Source organism: Eublepharis macularius, chromosome 1, assembly GCF_028583425.1.
Source record: "Eublepharis macularius isolate TG4126 chromosome 1, MPM_Emac_v1.0, whole genome shotgun sequence".
NCBI classification, from domain to species: Eukaryota; Metazoa; Chordata; class Lepidosauria; order Squamata; family Eublepharidae; genus Eublepharis; species Eublepharis macularius.
The window spans coordinates 31427709-31447300 of NC_072790.1; the positions used below are offsets into that span (position 1 = coordinate 31427709).

A 19592-nucleotide genomic window follows, 5' to 3' on the forward strand; every position below is an offset into this window, starting at 1 on the left:
CAGGGGCTCGGCTTGCTCTCAGGCATGGGTGGCATGGGAGGGGATTAGCATCCCCTCCTAACCATAGTGTGGGCATACCTTGCTTGAGGCAATGACCAGCCCTGCATGGACTGCGTCCTTTGAAGAAGAAACAGTAGCATTCTGTGCCACTGGGTCTTGTGCACCACTGGTGCCAACCCAGCCCCATTCAAATTAACTGGTTCTGTCACTAACGGGGATAAGAACCTGGTGCTTGCCCTTCAGCCTGCACTGCAAGAGTGTCATGTTCCGCGAAGTGCTGCTGCACAATCCATTATGCTGGACTTATCTCTGCCGCTCCCTTCCCAGTCCTCTCCTAGCGTGCCTTGAGATCCTGATCTTCTCTGCTCAAATCTCAACGAGACGTGCTGTGCAGTAAGTGTGTGTGTTGGAGAGCAGCCTTTAAAAATACTGATTAAAAATAGGACTCCTCTTTAAGCTTCGAGTCAGCACCCCAGCCTTCTTGTTGTTTTGTCTGGGTACTTTGGTTCCAAGCCAAGTTTTCTTGAAATCAGTGGGGAAAAAATGGAGGGAACTCAAATAATCTCGCTATGCAGCCTGTCTCCTTTCCAAGGACGGTGGCCATTGGATAATTTTTGGACTAACTGCTCCTTTGCGTATCCAGCTGTGCATTTCTTGGGAATTTGTTTTTTGGTTGTATGAATAAATTTCCTTCTGTCTCCTCTCTCTATAGGGCAATCGTGGATTCCCAGGTGAAAAGGTATGCAAACGTTTTAGAGAGGATTCGCACCTGTGGAGATGTTGTATATTGTTTCCATTGTTACTTTTGTGTACTTCAAGACAGCTGCCTCTGAAGTTTGCATTCTCTGGGTTTGGAATATGAGTATCATTGGTACTGCAGGAGGACCAAGCTGGCTTTCATGGAGGAGCCTGACTTGATCTCTGATGACACATGTGAGAAGAGCTACCTATTGCCCACCAACCCTCCTCCATTGCTGCAGTTTAAACTGGCCATAGCCAGCTAACTAATAGGCAGGGGGGTTGATAGCTGCCCTTCCCCTCTCCACTAGGGCCCCAGGGCTGAACTAAAGTTATGTGTTCATCCCATCCTCCACAGGTACTGGAAATCAGACATGTGCTGCCTCAATTCCCAGGCTCACAGTGGCCCATTCAGGTTGAGTCTGTGTAGCCTGAGTTAGAGGCCTCCTTCCCCCATGCTATTTTCTTGTTCTGAGATGGTGCACTGGGGTAATTAGCCCATTGGGGAAACCAGGTGTACTGATGAACTGCACATTAGTTTCACCAGTGGACAAAAGTAATGCCTCCCAGGGCAGTTTCAGGTTGGGAAAATGGGAAAGGTTGAAGCCCCCGTCCCCCATGTACCACAGTCTCAATCTGAATTGCCACCCAGAATTGGGAATTTAGTCCCAAACTATAACAGGTGGTTAGGCCCTGTTCTAGTTTTGGCAATTTCCCAAGTGCCTGTTTTGGCAATGCCCCAAGTGCCAAAGATATTCCCAGGCACAGATAGTTTCTCCAAGATAAATGGAGAGGAGGGAGGCAATTTGGGATTCATAAGGAGGCCTGGAAATGATGAGATTGGGTTCCAATAGGATGTGACCTCACTTTTGTGTGACACTCAAAGAATTTCCTCTTATCTCTGTGGTAAATATCATAGAGACTAAGGGGAATTCCTAGAGTTTGGGCATTGATTCCTCCCTTTTTTTCTCCCACTCCTTATATTATCAAGGGCAGGGGATTTCCCACTGCCAGAGGGCAAATGGCAAGCCTAGCAACTGGAGAACCTTGGAAATAAGTATTTTTTCCTCCAAGACTTCTCCGGTGTCATTCATGAATTGTTGGCCCCCTTTCACATTGAACTACGGGAGACTGCACATCTTTTATAAGGTCAACTATGATAATTTGTTTTCTTTGTTTCTGTAGGGAGAATTGGGAGAGATTGGACTGGATGGAATCGATGGGGAAGAAGTAAGTCTCTTGATTTTATGTCTACTTTTAACAAGAGCCTTTCTGGGCCAAGTCATTTGTTCTATGCAATAAATGTTGATTCATTGTTATAAAGTAATATTATTGCCTTTGCCAGGGAGACAGAGGACATCCAGGTTCTCCTGGGGAGAGGGGAAGCCATGGAAGAAGGGTAAGTGTTATGTTATTCCCTATCAACTTCACTTTCCTGTGCCTGAAACCTTAAACACAGCGGCATAACTTTGAAAAGTGTACTGGTGCTAGCATCCAAACAACCCAGGTAGTATGCTAATGGCCCCAGGTCTCCAAGCGGTTCTAGTGGGTCCATCATGCGTCAGCTTCATCACAGCAGAGAGACCTGACTACTTTCTGCTACCTTTTGGCTTCATTTGGTGTTCTGGGGATCCTGCCCTAAACCGAAGCTGAAGCCTGCTGCCCTGAAAAAGAATTCCAGGACAGCTGAAGGCCAAGCTACAAGTGAGGAATGACACTTGAACGGCAAGTGAACAGACTCACATGTATTCCTCCCTGTTCACTTGCCCTCCACTTGCCCTCCACTTTATCACTACGTGGAGGGCAAGTGAACAGGGAGAAATACGTGTGAGTCTGTTCACTTGCCGTTCAAGTGTCATTCCTCACTTGTAGTTTGGCCCTGAGTTTGATCTAGGGTTGCTAAATACCAGAAGACAAAAAGGCAGTATCTGGATGAGACGTTGGAGATGGATCCTGGTAGCCCTCTGATAAAATGGGAGCAGTGCCAAAAAATACTGTGTACATCTCAAGTGCCCCCTACTTTCAAGCAATGAAGCCACACATGATTCCAGGGCAAGAGAGACCATTGGTATGCAATTCAGACTCCAACTGTGCTACAAACACAAAACAAGGACTAAAAATTCCTAACTCATACAGAGAAACCTAGCCTGCTCATCAAGGACATGTATGCAGGATATTATTAAAGAAAGTGTTTGGAAAATGTTGCAGAAAACATTGGCCCATTTTACAGATGAGAAACTCTAAAGTTGCAAGTCTCTAGCGTTACATGGGTGAGAGGGCCTTCTCAGCAGTGGCACTGAAATTTCGGAACTCTCTTCCCAGGGAGATTTGCTTGTCCTCTTCTGTTGCTGTCTTCCACCAGCGGGTGAAAACTTCTTTTGTTTCATCTGGCATGCCCTCAGGGCCCACCCACCCCGCCACCCATGTTTTAACTGTTGTTTTTAGCGTTTACATTTATTTTAAGTTCTGGTTTAAATTCATTTTAATGATATATTTATGTTTGGTCTTAATGGTTTTTAAGAGGAGAGTTTAATTTGTATGTTTTCATTTGTTAGCTGCCTGGATGGCCCTGTGAGGGCAGAGAGGCAGGGGGAAAAGGTTGTTAAAATAAAGAAATAATCAGTGAATCCATTGCAGAGAACACAAAAGCCATGGAGAGTGAATCACTCAAAAAGTGAACTTCAGCAGCATCCATGCATTTATATCGGAGAGCATGGGAAAACAATGCAAAAAAAAAAAAGGGGAGCCAGATTGCAGAGCAAATGAATTTGTGCCATAGAGCATTTGCATTCCATATGAAGCAGAACATTCGAGAAAGTGGGTCTCTCTCTGCCTTGCCGACAGGCAGGCATTCTCTGTTTTTATCTCCCTTCCCAAAAACACACCACACACTGAGGAGTTCTGCCTCTCCCTCCCCCTCCAACATGCAAATGGAGCAACAAACATTCACACGCATACACACACAGGCAGGAATTGTCACAGGCTGGCTCCTACCCACAGATATGCCTTCTTGGTCCTTCCTAGACACTCTCACACAGTATCTCCTTTTCTGACTGAAATGCTGCTGGTGTGTTCAGTGGGCAGCAGTCTCGTGTTGTTGCGGCCTGCAGAGGTGCAGGCAAGCAGGGCAGAAGACACAGTGCAACAGGCACCGGAGGAGGGTGGCCTGCTTGCTGCTGCTTCCATCAGCTTGAAGATTCCCACCATGAATAGTGGTAGCTGGCAGGCAGGTCATCCACCGGGCCCCACTGCTGCCAATTAGGGCTCAGCTATTGAAACTGCTAAGAGCAGCTGCAAACAGCCATCACTTTTCACCCCCATGATGATGTGCATGCTTTGGAGACTGTGCGCCTAACACATGCATATAAAACTCTCATCAGGCAACAAGCCAGAACCGAGTTGGCGGGGTGGTGGGGGGGAGGCTTGGCCACTGTATCTACCATCTCCTCCATACAGAAACAATTTCAAGTCAGGCCATGCATGTAATGCTCAAAGTGGCTAGCACTGCGTGAGCTACTGAATGCTGCAATGGGGTGTCCATTTTAAGATATTATGTCTATACCATTGTAGGGTGACAAAGGAGGCAAAGGAGAACAAGGAGAACGTGGAGAACGTGGACTGCGAGGAAATTCGGTAAATACAAGAGATCGCTTCCACCTTCGGTCTGTGACATTCAGTTATTGCAGGAGGGTTATTAGGCAGAAAACTCTTGATTCCTGATCTTGGAACCTGACTCGGGCTACAGCATTAAATGTGCAATAATATGATGATCTGGATGAAGGAGTGGAAGGGCTGCTCATTAAATTTGCTGATGATACCAAATTGGGAGGAGTAGCAAACACCCAAGAAGATAGAATTAAAATTCAACAAGACCTGAATACTCTGGAGAAGTGGGCAGCTGTGAATAGGATGCAATTCAACAAAGACAAGTGCACAGTATTACATCTGGGCCACAAAAATGAGAAGCACAAATACTGGATGGGGGATACACTTCTGGGCAGTAGTATATGTGAAAGGGATCTTGGGGTAAGAGTGGACTGTAAACTGAATATGAGCAGTCAGTGTGATGCAGTGTGGCAAAAAAGGCGAATTCAATCCTGGGTTGTATCAAAGGGGCCATAGCATCGAAATCGCAGGAGGTCATAGCCCCTCTCTATACTGCCTTGGTCAGGCCACACCTGGAGTATTGTGTGCAGTTCTGGAGGCCTCACTTCAAAAAGGATGTGGACAAAATCGAGAGGGTGCAGAGGAGAGCGACAAGAATGATCAGGGGTCTGGAGACTGAGCCCTACGAGGAAAGGCTGAGGGCCTTGGGAATTTTTAGTTTGGAGAAGAGGAGGTTGAGGGGGACATGATTGCTCTCTTTAAATATTTGAAAGGCTGTCATTTGGAGGAGGGCAAAGAACTGTTCCAGTTGGCAGCAGAGGGTAGGACACGAAGCAATGGGCTAAAACTACATGCACAAAGGTACCGGCTGGATATTAGGAAAAACTTTTTCATGGTCAGAGTAGTTCAAAAGTGGAATCAGCTGCCTAGGGAGGTGGTGAGCTCCCCTTCACTGGCAGTTTTCAAGAAGAGGCTGGATGAATACTTGTCAGAGATGCTTTAGGCTGATCCTGCACTGGGCAGGGGGTTGGACTAGATGGTCTGTATGGCCCCTTCCAACTCTATGATTCTATGATTCTATGAATTCTTGCATTCATACTGCTGTAAGTATTGTACGTGCAGCCGTAACCAGTACATGGTGTTAAGACACAACATATTTTGAGTTATAGGACTCCTTTCTGGGGCAATTGATTCAATCTTTTCCCCAGATAGACAGCTGTAGAGCATGCTAGCCAAAAGAGGAGCACAGCCTGAAACCAAGTGTCTTTCCTTAGTAATGAAACATGGGAATTGGAGTCTCCATGCTCCACTAGCGTGTGTAACACAGGGACTATCCCCACAAAGGTTGTTTTGTGCAGCTGAATGATAACTGTTCTGCAATATGCTAGAAGCATAATTGAAACTAGGGGTCAACATGGAAACTTAATACAACATGTTAGAAGCCATGATTACTGGCAAGAGCCTATTGTATGATCACTTGGAAGTAAGTACCCTTTAGTGGTGATGGTGGGGGGATGCCTCCTATTTTTCATGAAATGTAAAGTTTTCTATGTTCTTAATTCTGTAGATGTAAGGGCTATAGCAGATACCTTGGGTTGGACTGAACTAGCTTTTTCACTGGTGAAAGAGCGGGGGTGTTTTTTGGCGGCCAAATAGGCTGTGCTGCAAACTATGGGGCCTGCCAAGACTAAAGCCATTGGGTACGGAGGCTTCTATAAGTAATGAGCAAGACTAAATGAAAGACCCAGCAGGATCCAACCCTTTGTCTGTTCTCTTGGTTTGCCTGAGACCAACCCTTTTGTCGTAACCATTTCTGGAGGAGCCTAGCATGGCACCATTTGAGAATCCCTGGGCGAGACAAGAGCCACTGTTGCCATCCTTTTCCATTTATTTATTTATTTAAAACGTTTATTCGCTGCCCTTCTAACTTGCAGGAACTTAAAGTGGCTTACCATATAAGTAAAAACAATCATAAAATGAATAAAAGCAAAGTTTAAAATCACAGTTTTTGCTACAATTTATTTTCCTGCACGTACAATAGAATTGTTACCTATTTTTATCCCACCTGTTCTAGAACAAGCTCAGGGCAGCACACAATCTTCCCTTTTACACTCAGAACACCCCTGTGTAGTAGGCTTCACTGACATGCAGTGAGTTTGGCCTGAGTTGAGCTTCATCACTGAGCATCTTTTTGAGCTTCAGAGCAGAACCTGGGCCTCTGTTTTTCTAAGTGCAATACGCCTTCTGCTGCATTGGACACTCGATAGCGTCCTGCTTCCCGGACTCCATTTCATTTTCTCTACTTCTGTTGCTTCCAGGGTGCACCAGGAACAGAGAGCAATCAAGAAGGACCCAGGGGCCAGAAGGGTGAACTTGGACCAGTGGTAAAGTAGACATTATTAAATTAATGGTACAATGAGTAGAGCAAAGAGGACACAAATTGATTAATCGAGGGCGGGAGGTAATAATGCAGAGGAGATGCTTCTCTGGGCCCTGTGTTTGTGTCCTGTTTCTTTTTCCCTGCTTAGTAAATAAGACACTGATGTGCTTGTCTCTCCCAGGGCGAACCCGGAGCAGATGGACCGCCAGGTCCCCCAGGAGGGCGTGGAAGAAATGTGAGTATGGTTCAATGTGATCTCTGCTCACAGGCGGTGCCCCATGTAAGAGCAAGGGGATAACCTTAAAGGGCCAGTGGGAAAAAAAAAGAAATGGGTTGAAATTGTAGGAAGTAGAAACATATTGGCAGCATTTTAACTACTACTTCGGCAAATTAAACTTCTAAATGGGAAAAAAGGCTGCATATAATGAAGAGGTCATTGCGGTGGAAAATATGAAAACTTGCAGAAATGGTAAAAATCTGACTAACTTTGTAAGAATCAGAAAAAGACCTGTTAAGTGTGACCAATTTCATTTATCCAGAGGAGTTAGCCGTGTTAGTCTGTAGTAGCAAAATAGAAAAGAGTCCAGTAGCACCGTTAAGACTAACCAACTTTACTGTAGTATAAGCTTTTGAGAATCACAGTTCTCTTTGTCAGATGCACCTGGAGTCCAGGGGCTACTGGACTCTTTTCTATTTCATTTAAAATGCTGTGTGTTTATTAAAAATCCAGCAGCACCTTAAAGACTGACAGTATTTATTTCTATATGAGCTTGCATGAGCCTTGCTCACTTCTTCAGATATATGGAGATCAAAGTGGAAATCTTACTGAAAGGGAGAGATTACAAGGAGGGGAAGAGAGGTTAAGGCAGAACATGAATTACATAATTCACGTTCATGATGTAATTTACTCTCTGTCTTAACTTCTCCTTCCCCTCCTTGTAATCTCCCTCCTTAAGATTCCTAGTTTCAATTTCATGTATCTGAAGATGTGAGCATCACTCACAAAAACTCATTCGGAAATTAATGTTGTTAGTCTTTAAGGTGCTATTGGACATACACTCTCTTTCTGTGTTATTCTATTAATGTAGTTCTGAATTATTAGTAATAGTAATTCTTCTCTTTTGTAAATCGTTAAACCAAATAAACAAAAACCATTGTAACAGAAGAGTAGACCCAGCCTTTAGTTGGTTTTTCATCAAGGAAAGTAGCATCACATTTCTACATCCAAGCAGCCATTGGAGAGGGGTCGCTCCTGCTCCCAGGTTTATTTCATAAGCATTGATTCCCTGCATTTAATTGCTTTGTTTTGGTTGTATTGCAGAAACAAACAAAAAATACAGTATATTTCAGTGCAACACTCAAGTAATCCTATGGAGAAAGTAGAGCCAGTTTGGTGTAGTGGTTAAGAGCGCGGGACTCTAATCTGGAGAACTGGGTTTGATTCCCCACTCCTCCACTTGAAGCCAGCTGGGTGACCTTGGGTCAGTCACAGCTCTCTGGAGTTCTCTCAGCCCCACCCACCTCATAGGGTGTTTGTTGTTGTGGGGATAATAATAACATACTTTGTAATCCACTCTGAGTGTGCATTAAGTTGTCCTGAAGGGAGGTATATAAATCAAATGTTGTTGTTGATGCTGTTATTATATGCTCGGGGGACTTTCCTTAGGTGCTGTGAAGTAAAATGGCCAGAACCAACATACGGACATAATATGGACCCATAGCTGAGGCTGGTAGAGAGGGCAGTGGGGAGAAATAGTAGGAGGCAGCTGATGGCCTTATTCCTCTGACTAAGGGAGGCATGGGGCTGCCCATCACACAGAATGATTGCAGAGGAACACTGACCCCCCGTTGCATTTTTTTTTAAATGTCTAGCTCACTTTCCCCTCTGGTTGCCAGCTCCAGCTTGGGAAATAACAGAATTGGGGAAGGAACTTAGCAGGGATGGGATGCCATAGAACTGCCCTCCAAAGCTGCCATTTCCTCCAGGGGAACTGATATTTGTAGACTGGAGACCAGTTGTAATTCTGGGAGAAATCTTGGCCCCACTGGTAGGTTGACAACCCTACTGTGTTCTGTATTAACTTTGGGTCATATCTAGAGATAGGCACGAACTGGGAAAATGATGGTTCGTTGCAGTTCGTGGTTTGTCATGTTTTACAAACCACGAACCGGCATGAAATTGCCTGGTTCACAAACTGGTTCGTTTGGTTTGTGAAATTGTCATTTCCAGGCAGCAGAAGGTCTGCAGAAAGCTCATCCCCCGGCCCCACGCCCCCTGTTGCCTAGGAAACTGATTGATCGATGCCAGGCTGTCTGCAGTGACGAACTGAAAACTGAACCAAACGAACCAGGCTAAAAATCATAACGGTTCGTTGCGGGTCGTCAGAAATGCCCTCTGATGAACCTCTGCTTCACAAACCGAAAAACGGACCGGTTCATGACGAGCTTTGGTTTGTATTTTGGTTTGTGCCCATTTCTAGTCATGTCCCTTCTCTCATGAAAGGCAGCACTCATCAAGGCACTAGTGGGAAACTGGAAGTGAGCTGTAACCCAGGGGCAACATTAAAGAACTTCAGACAGTCCGATTAAGGAGACACACCCCCTGGAGTATGGTTGTCTCTGTCCCTGAGGAGGAGGAGGATTAAACTAGGGTGCAATTGAACCTGCTTCCCTCTGTTTGAGGCCTGAGCAGGAACCCTTGGTCAAAGAATCCCTAATAAAGCCTGGCATGATTGCTCATGTGCTGTCCCCATTGGAAAGCATGTAGCAATCAGTTTCTTTCATACAAAAGAGACTGGAAAGGTTAGATCATCTCAGAACACAGCATTGATTGTTGCTTGTCATCCCTTTCTTTAACGATTGTGCCTGTGCTTGATTCCTCTGCAGGGTGGACAAGGCAGAAGAGGACCCCCTGGTGTCAAAGTAAGTGTCAACAATCCGGCCCATATGCTGCTACGCCATTAAAAACAAGCAAACAAACCCCTCCCAAATTCAACATATTGGGAATGTTGGGGCAGAAATCAGGTGAGAAGGACCTCAATTAGAAATTCTGGATTAGGAGAACTGACCGCCGCCATGCCCCTGCCACACAATTATTGTTTGCTCTGGTCATATGCAGATTCTGCAAGCCACTTCTGTACTCCGTACAAAGATTCGTCTGAATGGTTAATGTTTGTTTGGTGTCTGTCAAGTCTATCCTCCAAAGAGCCTTCCCCTCATTTTATCCTCACTACAACTCTGGAAGATAGGCTGAGAAATTATGATTGGACCAGTGGTGGACTTTGTGGCCAGGTGGGCATTAGAAACCAGGGCTGTTTCCACACAGCTTACCTTGTTCCATAAAACAGCGAAATCTCGTGCAAAATTGCGCGAGAAGATGCTGTTATTGCATCTTCTTGCATGATTTCATGCGATAACAGCGTCTTCTTGTGCAATTTCGTGCGAGATTTCGCTGTTTTCCGGAACAAGGTAAGCCATGTGGAAACAGCCCAGGTCTTCGTAGTCCTAGTCCAATATTTGAATCACTACACTACAGAGGTGAACACCCTGACATAACTAGGTACTGCAGCAGTCTTGAATTGGCTAGGATCTGTCTTCCACATTAACCACAAATACAGGGCAAATATGTCTCACTGGTGACCGATGACAGAGAAGAAATCCTGTGAACCTGAAATTTGCTGAGGCAAATCAGCTTCTGTCCTGCCCATGCACTCTCCCTTTCCCTAAGTTTCTGGTTCAGATAATTATATTTTTATCTTCAAAATGTACTGGAAACAAATACAGGGAACTGTCTGAGGAAAAGAAAGTTTTCTGTATAAATGCTGGAGAAGAAAAGAAAGTGGCTCGGTTCAGGCGAAATGTGAAACTGTGGTTTATTTTAACTGTGGCTTATTTGTGAAACCAATATATCTATTATCTCCTAATTTAAATGACAAAAATGTATTTAATGAAGGTAGTTAAGTATAAGAAGATCCTTGCTGGACCCAGTCTAGCATCCCATTTCTCACAGAGGCCAATCCACAAGAAAGGCGTAAAGGCAACAAAACTCTCCTGCTGTTGCCCTCCCCTCAAGTGGGTATTCAGCAGTACACTGCCTCTGAACATGGAGGTTCAATTCCACAAAGTTTTTAGCCCCTATTAAATACGTCTAAGCTAGAGGCCATTACCACCCACTGCCACACCAAATTCCATAATTACGGGTTGTCGGAAGAGTTATTTTCCTTGACTGTTCTAAATCCACTGCCCCCACCAATGTCATTAAATTGAGCCTACTTACGTTCCTGTATTATATTTTAGGGAAATCGAGGTCTTCCAGGTCTACAAGGGTCCGTGGGAGAACAGGGTACCAGAGGGCCACAGGTGAGTATGTTTTGAGCTTGTTTCTGAAAGCTATTCAGTTGTCCCTCTCTCAAATTGTAGCACATTGTGGCACCTTAAGCGCTAATAGGTTGACTTGTAGTATAAGCTTCTATGAGCTAGAGCTGACTTTGTCAGGCTGACCTCAGTTGCGAGGGGAGGTGGACGCAGAGAAGACTACCCCCAAATGCAAGAGGTCCAGTAGACCAGTGCCAGTTCTCTGCTCAAGTGTTATAAGAACAGCAGTTGATTGTCACTCAAGGTACCAAGCACATCCTTCTTGACTACTTTTAGGAATGTCTGAAAAAGCCTTTAACTGTTTGACTACTACCATGGCTGTCTACACATGGCAAGGATTCTCCATATTGTTTTCATTGTGGCTGCAAATTCAGAGACATCTGTGTTGGTGATAGAGCTTCCAAAGGGGGAATTTTCTGTGCATTTCCTTCCATCTTTTTTCCCTTTCTCTGCAGCAACCCTGCATTGGGGCGTGATTGTCACAGCTGCTGTGGTGACTCGTCAGCCCTTTAAAAAACTTTTTATATCAATGTACAAACAGTATCCTTCCAAACCATCTTAAAACTTCCCCTCCCTATCTCTTTCCAGGCAATCAGATCAAAAACTGCCTAAACCTTTATATCTCTGCAATGAAAAGAATTGGAGAGTTCATTTTTTAAAATGAAAACTGGGAATTCAGAGGAACTAAAATTTGAAATGGAAATAGATTAGTGGCAATAGATCATTATATCACTATAGCAGAGTTTTGCAACAGGAAGATGGTTACCCATCTATTTCCAGGCACAATTAAGGCCTAAGCAGCTTGGGGCCAGTGTAGTTAAGGCACCACATCCAGCTGTACTTTCCAGGTCACCCGTTAACGTATGCCTCCCAAGCTCTGCACTCTGCTTCCACCTTTGGAAGTGAGGCAGCATGCAACTAGAGACAGGGTATTTTCTGTGGTGGCACCTCATGGCCGTTTCCACATGGCTTCCCTTGTTCCGGAAAACAGTGAAATCTCGCGAGAAGACGCTGTTACCGCATCTTCTCGCACGGTAACAGCGTCTTCTCGCGCGATTTCATGCAAGATTTCGCTGTTTTTCGGAACAAGGTAAGCCGTGTGGAAACGGCCCATGTCTGGAATGCCTTCCCCCTTGAGGGAATGCCCTCCCCTTGTCTTTTAGGTGCCAGGCCAAAGCAAATCATTTCACCCAGGCATTTAATTAGGAAGTTTATCTTACCAATTTTTCTTAATGGTCTGCTTCTGGTCTGATCTCTGTTTTATGGATATATATTTTTTGCTGTTTATGTCCAGTGGCATGTTTTAATAACTTGTTGTTTTATATTGCTAAATTATTTTAATTGTGAACCGTCTCTTGCACAACCCTGAAGAGACGGTGTAGAAATATCCAACATATTGTACATTTGCACTATACCTTTGACATGACATGCTAATGTGCTTGGTCTGCATTCTTTCCAAAATAATAGGAGTAAAGCAGGTTTGGGGGAAAGCTGGAAAGTCTATGCTTAGAACAACCATCCATCATGTAGATGTCGTCCCCCTCCAAAGTGCTCCATTTTGGAACTTGAAGTGGGGCAAAACTATCATGGAGAAACAATCTTTATTGGGGTATTTCCTTTTGGATTTAGGTTCATGGGTGATTTTTATATTCAAATATATATAACACTCCCTCAAAATGGCTTTCACACACACAAAATCTGCCAATTCAGTGGATGTGAAGCGACTGGTGGACTTGCAGTGAGTGGCATAAACTCTTTGGAGAGCTATACAATTAGTATTTTTTTTCCTTTATTGATACCAGTGCTTTTTGTAGTGAGTAGCATAAGCTTTGCACACATACTCATTTAGTATACACATGAAAATATGGGCAGGGGGACAGGGCTGGGTCTCCTGAGCGGCCAGCTAAAGAAATTCTGCCCCTGTTTTTTATATATATTTACTAAACTTTAAAATAATTTGAATTTGACTTTTTTGGTATATTGCTGGGCTTAAAGCTGTGCCTCTGTACACAGAGGCCTACATGTACTATGTACATGCACTGTGTCACTTCCATTTATTATAGTGGAAACATCTTACTATGGATCCAATGGATAGTATCCTTGCCCCCTTCCATGAGTGAACAGTGAGTGGAAGTGAATGATGACTCATGAAAGCTCATATTGAAAAAAACGTCGTTAGTCTTTAAGGTGCCTCCAGACTTTTTTTTAATTTTCCTACGACCCATTAAGATGGTTTCCCCTTTGCAATCATTGAGTGAATGTTGGTACAATCAGGGCTCATTTCGAGGGGGAACACGCAGGAATGCAGTTGTGGCAGTTCCCCAAAGAGGTCACATGTCAGGTGGCCCCACCCACCTGACTCTTGGCCATTTGGGGCCTGTTTCAGCCTGGATTGGGGCCAAAACAGGCTGGATTGGACCTCTGACAGGTGGTGGATCACTCTCCCACTCAGCAGTGGCCCAGTCCTGACCATTTTGGGCCCCTTTTGGCCATTTTCAACCCCTTTTGGCCATTTTGGGCCCAATTTCAGCCCTGAGTGGCCAGGATTGGGTCCAAAACAGCCAGGATAGGTGATATCAGGGGGTGTGGCATATGCAAATCAGTTATGCTAATGACACACTTTCGGTGATGTCAAGGGGGTGGCATATGCAAATGAGTTATGCTATTGAATTCCTCCAGCTCTTTTTCTACGAAATGACCCCTGGGTACAATATTTCTGTATATTTTGCCATCGTTTGATTTTCTTGATGCAGGGAAAAAATGAATTTCATTGCATTCTTTATCTTTATTCTTAACATATAAAGGAAGATGCAGTGCCATAACTTCAAGACGTATGCCTTGGATTATGGATCTCTCCAGGGCTTTTTTTCTGGGAAAAGAGGTGGTGGAACTCAGTGGGTTGCCCTCAGAGAAAATGGTCACATGGCTGGTGGCCCCGCCCCCTGATCTCAACTCCCCTCTGTCTGGAGATCAGGGGGCGGGGCCACTAGCCATGTGACCATTTTCATGAGGTTCCAGAACTCCGTTCCCCTGCGTTCCCACTGAAAAAAAGCCCTGGATCTCTCTCTGTTTCAGCAAAGTGGCATTTTTATAGAAACCATGATTTTTGCTTCTTTTTGCAGGGACCACCTGGCCAGGCTGGAACTCCTGGTCTTCGAGGAGAGCAAGGCATCCCTGGGCCAAGGGTAATGTTGTTGTTGTTGTTGTTGTTATTCCTCAGACAATACTGGAGTCTAAATAGTTTGCTCCAATAAAGGCAGTGGAAGCCACAGGAACACTGAAGCTCTTAAACAAAAGCAGGATTTCATTTTAAAAATTGTTTATGGGCAGAGGAAGGCAAGTTGAACCAGAAAATGCTCAAACTGCTTGTTTCCTGGCCTCCTCAGAACTGTCCTACAAAAACTGGACTAGCATTCAGTCGCTCCGTTCACAAAGAAGTGGGGCAGCAGTTGTCTTCTAATGCCGTCTCCACAGAGGAAGTACTAAACACAACATAAAAATTGAAAGAGGATCAAAACCCTAGGCGGAGATGGATTTCCTGCTGAGTTTTATAAAACAACTGCTAGCCCAACCTCAGAGAGACCTTTTCAACACTGTATTAAAAAAGGAAATAGCCCACATACCTGGAATGAAGCCTATATAATAATAGTTCCAAAACCTGGAAAAGATCTTTCACAAATGGAATCCTGTAGGCCAATTTCACTTCTTAATGAAGATGCTGAAATCTTTACCTCATTATTAGCATCTAGGCAAAATGCCATCGTAACTTAGAGTAAAAGAAGATCAAAGTGACTTGATGCAACTATGAGAAATTGCTGATGGGAAACACTTACATGTGGGGGAACCATTAAATTTTATCCCTGGATACAGAAAATGCCTGTGATTGCCTGAGACGGATCTATCTTTGAAGTATATGAAATTTGGCCTGAATTCCTCTGTGGAGTCAAAGCCCTATATTAAAAGCTATATACCCATGTAAAAGTTAGTGACTTCAAAACAGACTTTCCAAGTAGAGAGTGATACAAGGCAAGGAATCTTCCAAGCTGAGAACCATATTTTGATATATATGGAAGATAAATTTTGCAACAGAATGATGGATTGGCTATAGAAAAACAATACATAAATACTGCTCATTAAAAGAAATAACAAGGATGCAAAAGGGGCAGTGCCCAGAGAAACACCAACCAAACAACTCATTTCTACAGCCAGTTTTGTTGATCTGGGACAAATAGTGAAAAATTCTAGCACTAGGACTTTTTCCAGTTCAAACTCTTTTGAACCAAGATATCTTTCCTCTGGATATGTAAACAGATCTTTCCAAAGGAGAAAAAAATAATATACGTAGAATATGTGACTAATAAAAATGGAATGATAATATATGGTCCCCCTATATTACATCAGCAAATGAATATGTTATAACAGCATCAAAGTTTAAAGCAATCTGTATATGCAGAAAGAAAAACAGAAGGTAGTTTTTATTGTACACGTATTTTAAAATGTGTTGTAGTATATGACAATACTGTTGCTGTGAAGTCAATTATAACATCTTGCTTTCCAGTTTTAAAATAAGGCAAAAAGTCCATGGTTTGTAGCAAATTTACCTTTTGTAAATCTGTTATAGTTTCAAAATAGAAAACAGGAAGGGTTTTTTTTAAGTATTTTAAAAAACTTGCTTGTTATATGGGCAATCCATGAGTTTTACACCTTTAAGGTTAAAAGAGAACCAGTTTGGTGTAGTGGTTAAGAATGCGGGACTCTAATCTGGAGAGCCGGGTTTGATTCCCCACTCCTCCACTTGAAGCCAGCTGGGTGACCTTGGATCAGTCACAGCTTCTCGGAGCTCTCAGCCCCACCCGCCTCACAGGGTGATTGTTGTGGGGATAATAATGACACTGAGAGATCTCTGTCTTTTGGTGCTACACCTCTGAAGATGTCAGTCCCAGCTGCTGGCGAAACGTCAGGAACTACAATGCCAAGACCACGGCTATGCAGCCCGGAAAATCCACAACAACCATCGTTCTCCGGCCATGAAAGCCTTCGACAATACAATAATGACATACTTTGTAAACCGCTCTGAGTGGGTATTAAGTCGTCCTGAAGGGCGGTATATAAATCGAATGTTGTTGCTGTTGTTGTTAAAAAGCAGTAACCAGGTGAGATGGGGAGCTGGAGCAGATCCCAGATGGTGGAAAAGGTTTTTCTTAAAAACCTCTCCCCACCCCGGTACCTACTCTCAAGTAGAAATCTCCCCCAGAGCTAATATTTGCTGGGGTGGGGGACAGATACACTAAGGAAGAAGAGCATGGGTGCTTATCTTTTCCCCAAGTGTTCTGAAAACCAGTTTGGGGGACTATTTCTATAGAATAAATGGTGCTGGGGGAGAAGTATTTTGTGAAAAAGAAAATAAAAAGAACAAAAAATGAGGGCAGCTTTGTTTGCATGAGAATCCATGCTGAAACTTCCAATGATTTAAATGGAGCTTGAGAAGACTTTATTCTGACATTTTGCCACGATTCTCAAACTCTCAATGAGTGAACGAAAAGTCCAAAGCCCCAAAATATAAATGAATTTGATTGTTTTTAATAAAATGTATCCCATCTATCTGAAAAGAGTTCCCATTGTTGCAACTTATGTTACAAGATGGCTGTTTTTCAAGAAAATAATTGTACTGAAAATATTTTGAACAACCCAAAAAATAGAGAGTGTGTTTCCACTGTTGAACGACGTATTTCTGGCAACCTTTCCCCTGCTCTTGCTGTTATATATCTCTGTTAATATATATATTTTACTGTAATATATGTTTATTTTGAATTTTTATTGACCTATTGCTAAGCTTAAGACTTTGTCTCTGTAGGGTGGAGGAGGCCCACCTGGGCCTGCAGGAGAACGTGGCCGGCCTGGCCCTCTTGGTAGAAAGGTTAGTGTTGAAATACTGGTCTTATTGACTTACTGCAAGGGTCTCCAACCTTTATAGCCGTGGGCACCTTTGGAATCCTGACACAGAACGGTAGACACAACCTCAAAATGGCTGCTGCAAGAGGCAGAGCTGACTACAAAATGGCTGCCCCAGGAGGTGGAGCCACCCACACACAGACGAGGCCCAAGTGTAGGGCAGAAAAGGGGGCAATTTAAACATTGTCATTCTGTAACCAACCCACCACCATTAGCATTTGAACGGTCATCCTCTCTGCTGAGGCTCAAACTGTGTATTAATGATTTTTAACTAATTGCTTTGTAATTCCCTCAACTTGACTTTTCAAGCTATTACATGTTCGCTGTGAAGGAGCTCATTTCCCAAGGGGCTTCAGGGAAAATGACCTGGGGAGAGAATGCTAAAGCTCCTCCTTTCTTCTGTGCCCCAGTCCCAACCTGAATTGAGGCCAGGCATGCTTGACAAATGACTCAGGTCAGGGGAACCTGGACGTAACACATTAAAAACCATTACATGTAGTTTGAGCCTCAGGAAGGTTGAATGCTAGCGAGAGAAACTGGTCCTGCAGTCTTTCTCCAGTTAGGAAGGCAACTAGCTATCTGTCTTTCCACCCAAGAAGTTTAACCTCTGTGCATGAGCGGACCATCATTTGCACATGTCCCTTCCAAAGCTGTCATTTTTAACCAAAGTTGTCTATTGAGTGAGATATCATTTCACTACAGTAACGATTATTTCTCCTATCAAGATACGCATTTTACTGGTCCTAAAAAAAAATGACAAGATTTTTATTGACACAGCTAGGGATACCTTTTAAAATATGCCCACTGAGTTCCTTACTTTAGTGGAGTCACGATGGTTAACTTACCCTATTATTATTGCTGCATTTATAAAAGTTCGAGAATGCAGGTTCCCCTCTTACGATTCCCACTGCATCAGCCTTGTGCCAAAAAACGATACAATGATTGCAACAGCTAAATTGTACACCAGCTGGCTAATTTTTCTGACTCAGTGCAAAGAATAAATAATAATTTTGCAGAAGTAACCATAATTAACGTGGCCGCTCATTTGCCAGTAAATACCGTTTATCAGAAACAGACGAGTCCCTGGGAGCGCTTATGCCTGGATGTTCCCAGTATTTATGCTCAGTTACAGCCATGCAGGGAGGAGCCACTTGGGGATGAGAGAGGAGGTTTAACCCCACCCTTCATTATTGTCAAATCAAACCCCTCCCCCTCACCCCCATGCTGCTATAGCTTTTGAAAGAAAGAAGACAAGGACTCACGTTTTTCCTAAAAACAGTGTTGGGAAAGGAAGTTTTAAACCCTATCTGTTCTCCTTGAGTGGACCCAGGTTGACAGTGGTATAAGTAATGTTTAAAAGACTCACTCTGTGTCTAGTTTGGTTCAAGAGAAAGTAATACTTAGCATTTAAACATTGTTTTAAGATGTTCAAAGTACTTCATATACAGCATATCATCCTTACCACAACTTTCTGAGAGCTAAGCTACAAGAGCCGAATTACACGAGGTTGCATACATAAAGGGGGTCCGAATGTTAGCTGCGAAGCTGAGTTTTAAAAGAGATTGGAAGGTTTAGTCAATTTCCCCTCTCTACAGAGCCAGTAAAGATAGCTCCTCAGAAGGTTTGCTAATTTCCTCTTTGCCTCCCAAAGGCTCTGTCAGTTTCACCTCCCCTTCTAGGAGATGAAGAGGAAATAAACTCTCTGAGGAGCTATCTTTGTTGGCTCTGTAGAGAGGGGAAATTGACAAAGACTTCCGATCTCTTTTAAAACTCGGCTTCCCAACGAACACTGTGACTCCTTTCATGTGAGTGCCCTTGTGTAATTCGTCTCTTGCAGTTTAGCTCTATGTCTGGAAGGGTGTGGAATTTGCCTAAGGAGGGGTTTTGTCTCAATGGTAGAGCCTCTGCTTGGCATGCAGAAGGTCCCAGGTTCAATCTCCAGCATCTCCAGTTAAAAGGACCAGGCAGTAGGTGATGTGAAAGACTCTGAGACCCTGGAGAGCCATGCCAGTCTGAGCAGACAAGACTGACCTTGATGGACCTATGGTCTGATCAGCATAATGCCGCTTCACGTACTCATGTAAGGCTGTCCAAAGAGTTCCTGGCAGGAATAAGTTCTAAAACAGAGACCGCCCTCTCATTGATAGTGCAGTCTCAACCACTAGGTTTTACTACTTTACACAGTAAAGGCAATTTTTTTTTATTTACAGGGTGAGCCAGGTGACCCTGGTCTGAAAGGCCCCGCTGGTCCTGTTGGGCCACGAGGAGAGATGGTAAGTATGATCAAGAACAAGGCCAAAGGAAGGTGCCGAGCTGCCACTGGCACTAACTAAAATGGTCCTGTTAAAACAAACTGAATGTCTCTGTGTTCTTGTTTTTGAGAGGCTGAATAACCCGATCCCTCCATTAAGGGCAGACCAAACAGTTCGTGATCCATTTCGTAGAAGTCGCTGTTGAGGCTCTTCTGCTGTTTTTTTTTTTAACTAACTTTGCAAAGTTTACACAGAGATTGTATTACATGTTCCTGCATGATGTCTTCCCC

General features: G+C 43.8%; 1 protein-coding gene across 1 annotated transcript in view; it reads left to right on the forward strand.

Annotated features, from left to right (window-relative positions):
- Nucleotides 1-19592, forward strand: part of COL6A3 (collagen type VI alpha 3 chain) — a 147280-nt gene that overhangs the window by 88868 nt on the left and 38820 nt on the right. The window contains exons 18-28 of the mRNA XM_054994298.1: nt 713-739; nt 1924-1968; nt 2084-2137; nt 4309-4371; nt 6663-6728; nt 6906-6959; nt 9611-9646; nt 11021-11083; nt 14221-14283; nt 16953-17015; nt 19261-19323. Of these exons, the coding sequence (XP_054850273.1) occupies nt 713-739; nt 1924-1968; nt 2084-2137; nt 4309-4371; nt 6663-6728; nt 6906-6959; nt 9611-9646; nt 11021-11083; nt 14221-14283; nt 16953-17015; nt 19261-19323 (597 nt within the window). The remainder of the gene's footprint in view (nt 1-712; nt 740-1923; nt 1969-2083; nt 2138-4308; nt 4372-6662; nt 6729-6905; nt 6960-9610; nt 9647-11020; nt 11084-14220; nt 14284-16952; nt 17016-19260; nt 19324-19592) is intronic.